General features: G+C 44.8%; 1 protein-coding gene and 1 pseudogene across 2 annotated transcripts; both read left to right on the top strand.

The window, feature by feature from the left end:
• The first annotated feature begins 305 nt into the window (after nt 1-305).
• On the top strand, nt 306-1493 carry LOC147644868 (uncharacterized). The gene has a single exon (XM_086839607.1). It carries the CDS (start codon nt 306-308, stop codon nt 1491-1493), a length of 1188 nt encoding a protein of 395 aa, XP_086695733.1.
• A 391-nt stretch (nt 1494-1884) lies between these two features.
• On the top strand, nt 1885-3146 carry LOC147644867 (uncharacterized; annotated as a pseudogene). The gene is made up of 2 exons (XR_015273180.1): nt 1885-2963; nt 3021-3146. The product of XR_015273180.1 is annotated as an uncharacterized LOC147644867 (transcript).
• The last annotated feature ends 4052 nt before the right edge of the window (nt 3147-7198 follow it).

The raw sequence follows: 7198 nt of genomic DNA, 5'->3' as shown, positions 1-7198 counted from the left end.
CAGCACTTATGGTAACCGTGACAAGTTGTGGTACCTGCCGCACTTCGGGGTCGAAAACCCAAACAAGTCTGGGAAGCTCCGTCTAGTTTTCGATGCAGCAGCCAAAGTGAACGGCGTGTCCCTGAATTCAGCACTACTGAAAGGCCCCCAGAACCACAAGTCACTCCCGGCTGTCCTCTTCCACTTTAGGGAAGGAGCCGTGGGAGTCTGTGCGGACATCAAGGAGATGTTCCACCAGGTATTGATGCGCCCAGAGATTCTTGTGGAGGCAAGGAGATGACCGCAAAGACCCGGAGATCTACGAGATGACAGTAATGACGTTTGGAGCAGCTTGTTCGCCATGCCCAGCGCAGCACGTGAAGACTGTAAATGCTTCAAGGCACGTGCACACTGATCCCCGGGCGGTCCTGGCTATTAATGAGTACCACTACGTGGACGATTACGTAGATAGCTTCGCAGACGAGGATGAAGCTATAGCCGTCTCAAAACGAGTAAGAGTGATACCCGCAAGTGCCGGTTTTGATTTGTGTCGGTTTTCTTCCAGCTCGGCGAGATTGGTCAGAGCCTTATATCCTTTAGGCACCAACGAGAACGTCGAGTGGACCGAATCCGAGCAGAAGGTATTGGGCATGTATTGGCACCCGGCTACAGATGACTTCAGATTCAGCGTCAAGTACCATCGGGTTCCCAGCAGCGTGATGACGGGGGAACGTGTTCCTACCAAGAGGGAGTTCCTCAGCTTGGTGATGTCCACGTTTGATCCGATTGGGTTCTTGAGCTGCTACATGGTAACCGCCAAGCCACTTATGCGAGAGATTTGGCGAAAAGGAGTCACATGGGACGAGCAATTGCCAGACGAGCTAGCCACGGCATTTGAGAGCTGGCGGCAAGAGATGAGCTATGTGAAGGAGTTCCGATATCCACGCTACTATTTTGGTACTGGAAGAGTACGAGCACTCCAGCTGCACGTTTTCGTGGACTCCAGCCAGTGGGCGTTTGCTGCGACGGCGTATTGGCGGGCCACCTACGCAACCGACGACATGCGGGTCCATTTCGTATGGGCCAAAACGAAATGTGCTCCGATGAGGACAATGTCAGTCATTAGATTAGAACTACAGGCAGCCGTGGTGGGAACACGGTTGATGAACACTGTGAAACAGGAACACAGTGCAGAGATAAGCAGATACGTACTCTGGACGGATTCCAAAACAGTGCTGCACTGGATAAGCAGCACCCACCGGCGGTATAAACAGTTTGTTGGAAACCGGGTGGCAGAAATCCTGAAGACGACGGAATTATCCCAATGGAGATGGGTACCAACTGCCGAGAACGTGGCAGATGACGCAACCAGGCCGCAACGCCATGTGGACCTCAGTCAAGGGTCACGATGGCTAAGCAGGCCGACGTTCCTGCGGGAACCAGAAGAGAATTGGCCGAAGAGCTCCTCTAATGGTAGTGGCTGCACGAGAGCCACCGACGAGGAAGAGATGTGAGTTTGCGCTAGTGACTGCAAACGGATTTTTTATATCTTTCCAGAGGTTCTCAAACTACAACCGGCTGGTAAGGACCACGGCTTGGGTCCTTAGATTCGTCCGACGATGCCGCGGCCAGTATAGCGACAGTGAGAAGTATGGACTCACGGCAAACGAATGCGCCAACGCGGAGCGCATATTGATCCGGCAGGCGCAAAGTGAAGCGTTCTCCGGAGAAGAGAGGGACAAAGCTGGAAGGATCTCGAAAGAAGGCAGCCAACTGCGAGGTCTGTCCCCGTATTTCGACGACGATGAAGTCATGCGTGTAAGGGGAAGGATCGACGCCGCCGCTTGTGTGCCATACAGCGCCCGGTGCCCCATTATACTGTCCCACAGACACACGCTGACGGTGATGGTAGTACACCACTACCACTAGAAGATGGGCCATCAGAACCACGATGCGACCATAGGCAAGATACGGAAGAAGTTCTGGATAACGAACTTACGGAGGCTGCTACCGGCATGAGCCGGCGAGGACCGGTGGTCAAGATGAGGAGCGATAATGGGAAATACTTCGTTGGAGCCAATCGAGAGGCCAGGAGATTCAACGAGGTTTTCGAGCCAGAGAAGATCCAGGGCGAGCTGTCGTCCAAAGGAATCGAGTGGATATTCAACTGCCCAGCGAACCCAGCTGAGGGTGGCGCCTGGGAAAGGATGGTCCAGTGCGTCAAGAAGGTGCTGGCACATACCATGAGGGAGCTGGCTCCCATGGAACATGTTCTGGAGAACCTGTTGATCGAGGCGGAGAACATAGTAAATTTCCGCCCACTAACGCATCTGCCAGTCACTGTGGACCAGGAGGCTCCACTGACTCCCAACGACTTGCTGAGAGGAGTACCCAATCTGCCGGATCTACCCGGAGACAATGGACAGCCGTTGGAGAGGTGCGCCACAAAGAAGCAGTGGCGACTGGCCAGGATGATGCGAGACCGCTTCTGGAAGCGATGGGTGCACGAGTACCTGCCTGCTCTTGTGCGCAGGGAGAAATGGTGCTCACATGTCGAGCCCCTGCGCCGAGGAGACCTAGTGTTCATCTGCGATCCGGCCATACCACATCGAGAGTGGAAACGAGGAATCGTGGAGGAGGTGTTCACTGGAGTAGATGGAGTGCCCAGGCGAGCGGCGGTACGGACTGACGATCGAGCCAGGATGATTCGTCCCGCTTCGAAGCTAGCTGTTCTGGATGTGGTGAATGCGGCTGCTTCACGGGGGCGGGAATGTCGCGGAACGGATAAGCTAACCCGCTAGAATATCGATAGTCAGTCAAGTTTGAATTACGCGCCACTTAGGCGAACCTTCGTTAAGTATGTATTCGGTATTTGAACTATGTTTGTAACTGGGCACACTGTTTATGGCCGAAAAGCTATGTAAAGTTCGGCGCCACGGTTATTCCGATCGGCGATCCCAGCAGAGAAGGGAGGAGAAACTGCGGTATGTAAAAGGGAAATAGGTTGAGGTTAATTCTAAGTTTGTACTACTTCTCAACAGAATAAAACACACACACTCATAAGCTCATTACCACACTTCAAGTCCGAGTGTTGGATACGCTACAAGATCTGGTATTTCTTGTTTCGGTGGAGCACAGGTATTAGATGGCAACTCCCGGGATTTGGATCGGCGTCATTATATTATATATATATATATATTTATATATTATTTCTTAGTCAATTGAGTTAAATAATTATAAATACATATATAAATATGAATTTAAATGGTTTTTTTTTTGTTATAATAATAATAATAATATTTAATATATATATTTAATAATTCAAATATATAATATACATACATATTTATATATTCTCTATGTACATATTATGTAAATAACCCATTTTTAGTATTTGATATAAAAATAAAATTTATTAAATCGTGTAATTTTCTGTAATTCTAATTTGATTTGATTTGCGCTCCCGAGCAAGAAAAGCTCGAGCCAGAAAAGCGCGCCAATTCTTTGTTTTCCCCCTTTTGTTTCTCTTCTTCCGTTCGCTAAAGGCCTACTACAGCATAGAGTGCAGATGAATAAGATTATTAATTATTCAAACGCTTTGTTATCAAACAAAATCTAACCCGTTGTATTTGTGACAAACTATAATAATTGAGTGTAAAAATTGTGCAAATAAGTGGTCTAAATAGCAACAAATAGCAAATTACATTGCTGTAAGCTTCCCTCTACTAAAAAGACTAAAAAGACACCCTCTACTAAAATACACCCTCATAAAAGACCGCATTTTGGATTTAATGTGTAAGCAGCTCGGGCACGTCCAGTCCAATCCAGCATGATCCCATATGCGGTTAGCGATACGCGGGTCAATATGCCCAATATCGGTCAGGGTGGGCGGCGTTGGTGAGTGTTGAGTTAAATCATTGATAACTGGTAATAAGCACACAAAAATATAGGAAAGGTAATTAAATTGCACGGCGAAAGAACCGATCAAAACAGGAGCAGAGCAAGAAAATTTATAAATTTTTATCTAAGCCCCTGAAAATATGAGTTTTTGTGATTGTTCGCGGTATACAGATCGCTTGCACCAACAACAACTATGAATCCAATGCAGCAGTAAGCGGTTAACCCACAGCATAAGAAAACAGAAATCGTTAGAAAAATAATATACAACTGAATTGGGTTTCGGAGATTAAAGTCACTGCTTTTATATAAAAGGATCCAGATATTTTGGGTAAATAAAGAGAGCCGAAACACTTGATTGATCACTTGCCAAAAATTTGGGCTTTGCAGAATAACTATTCACAATGAAACCTTTGAAGGTAGAGTAATGGGAAACTCAGAGCTTAGCTCGCTAAGTAAGTTTGCTATGCATAAAAGGACTTTATCATATAAAGTATAAATTCTTGATCAGCATAAACTGCCGAGTCGATCTAGCCATGTCCGTCGGTCTGTATCTTTCTACGCAAATTGGTACCTCAGTGTTAAAGCTATCTGAGTAAAATTTTGCATTTAGTCTTATACTATATAAGTCGGAACACTGCAAACACTATAATACCCTTTATAAAAATAAATATAATATATAAAAAATTCAATTTCTTAAATTACAGTTCACTGTCAAAACAAATCGTAAATAAGTGTATCATGAACAAATGTTACGATATTATTTAAGTATTCTACTCAGAACGTGGATTTCAAAATTCGTAAGATCTGGCATAAGCAGTCTGTATATTACACGCAATAAAGTGTATAAGTATAAGACACTGTCGCCACGTATTGTTATAAGTCACTGTAGCCATGTATTGTTATATTTATTATTAAAATGATTAGCACGTCTGTGCTCATAAGTAGTCAGTAGTCTTCTTTACTCAAAATAATTTGGTGGACTTAGCCTAAGTACATAATAATGGCATACGACTGCGCTGCCGTTGGCAGTGGCAGAAGCGCAGCCGAATATATATATTATATATTATGTTAAAGAGAGAGAGAGTCTTATGGGCATATATATATGTATATTGCCCTCGGTCAGCGTGGGAATGCTGGCTTAAAGTGCAGCATAACTGGGTGATAGCATTGCTGACTTAGCGTCTGGCATAAGTTGGTGATCTTATTTCACGTCCACTGCAGTTTGTTTATTTATTTAATGCAACTTAATGTTGCCGATATATGCACACACTACAAAAGGATCAACCGGATAGGAAGTCGAGTTTCCTAACGTTATTAACCTAATGATGCGTTAACTAATGAATCCATATGAAGAAATTAGTGATTTCAAAATACTGAAAATCTGAAATTATATTGAAATTTTTTTAAATAGTTCTCTGTAGTTGTTGTGATCCGATGTTCTACTATTTGATTCCTTCAAAATCATAAAAAGCAGAGAACAAGAAAGCTTTAAAGAATTCTGTACATTTTTACATACATTTACATTTTACATACATTTTTTTAAGACAGCGAAGAAAGCTATGAATCATGTTGTATTAAAAAGTGTATTTGTGGAATCCTTTGAAGACCACAAATTTCAGATGTTAAAAAATCACATAAAATTAATAAATGGTCCCTATCATACATTTTATTGGATTTTACGACAATGGAGAAAAATAGGAATATAGCTTGACAAATTTCGGAGCTATGTATTTAACAAAGTTTTTATGAACACTATAAGCTGTGATGCTAGCAATGATATTCCGATAAAGTAAATTGACGAAGTTTATTAGTTTTTTAGACTAGACGAAACAAATGACGTAGAGGCCGTTTGATTGGAAAGACTTTTTCAAACAGATCGCGTTTTCTTTTTCTTACCTTTTTACTCCTTAACATCACCTTGTGCGGTGACACACAATATCACAATGTCATATGTAACCAGCAAATCAAGATTCTTTATTTGTTGACGACAACACGGATCTTTTTGTTATTCTAAAATTGTAACTATTATGAATACTATTAAAATAAAATCGGAGAGACAGAGAGATATGTAAACATTATTTTAAAATGATCTCATTATTTATCTGTATTTAGTTTCTGAGTTATATGTTCCCAGCAGCAATCGTTATTTTCTAAAATGTCTGCCATCCGCCTTATTTAATTAAATTTGTTTAAATAAATTTAGGGAAGTTGGAGGTGTCGGACGCAGAACTTCTTCTTACTTTCGACGGCACCCGCCTCTGACCGGAATTTCAGGGACTCCTCTACGACATGGCCGAAGAATACCACTGGTCAGAAAGAAAGAAGTGCAGAAAACTGTATACGAGTCTTCGGGGGCGCGCCCAGCGTTTTCACACCACCGACCCTATGCGGGAGCAATTCACGATCTGCAAGCATGTCGTTTATCACGCCTTCCATACTCGGATGCAAAGACCCCGAGAATCCTTCGAGGACTTCGCGATAGAGCTGTATCGCTTGGGCAGATGAGTTCTAGGCGAGTAGCCGCCCGCGATTTATAACAGCAGTGCTTCATCGATGGGATCCGGGCGACCGGATACCAGGTCCCCCTCATCAGGAGTGATCGCTGACAGGGGCCCTCGACATGGCGCGCCGCATCGAAGCCCAATGTCGACAACGCCCAGCGGCCGCGGTGAAGACGGTTGCCGCCGTAACTTTAGCCGACCGCATCGGCGATCCCAGAAAAAGAAACCGAGGCTCCCACGAATGCGACATGGCCGGCCCAGATTCCTCCCGGAGTCCCGTGTCGTCCTCGGGAAACTAACTGCCGTCAACTACCCACGTTTCCTACTCCTCTTCGTTCACGGGATATTGAGCAAAATGGCGCCCGCCAAAGTGAATCGCAGTCCGCCCGTTTACATCTGATGAAGGAGCCGGCGTCCGGCAAAAGCGCTACCTACTACGGGACTGTATACCCGCTACCTGCAGAAGAAGAGGACTCGCACATGACCCAAGTGGACTCCACCTTGGGCCGATTTTTTGCTGAATGTCCATTCGGAGACCCACCTCAAACCCCCTTAACTATAAGAAAGCAAAAGAAAACTAGGAACCCCAACGCTGAATCTCGTGAGATTCAGCCTCCGCCCAGTCAAGCTACGTATACGTGTAGTGCCGTTGGCGGCCCACATTTACATTGCTTGATTTTCTTACTGAAGCATCCAGTACGCCTGGTCGTAGACACCAGTGCCTCTGTGTCCCTACTAAATGATAGCATTCTGCCAGAACGACCGCCGAGTGTACCGTGCCAAGTGACTCTACAGGGACCCTCGGCAGAACAATTTCT

Source organism: Drosophila serrata, unplaced genomic scaffold, assembly GCF_035046125.1.
Source record: "Drosophila serrata isolate PLE 108 unplaced genomic scaffold, ASM3504612v1 contig_80, whole genome shotgun sequence".
NCBI classification, from domain to species: domain Eukaryota; kingdom Metazoa; phylum Arthropoda; class Insecta; order Diptera; family Drosophilidae; genus Drosophila; species Drosophila serrata.
The sequence above is the reverse complement of the archived record's forward strand: the minus strand, read 5'-3'. Positions and strand labels throughout refer to the sequence as shown.

Coding starts and splice junctions, on each gene's coding strand:
- LOC147644868 (XM_086839607.1), top strand. CDS start 306: ATGACAGTAATGACGTTTGGAGCAGCTTGTTCGCCATGCCCAGCGCAG.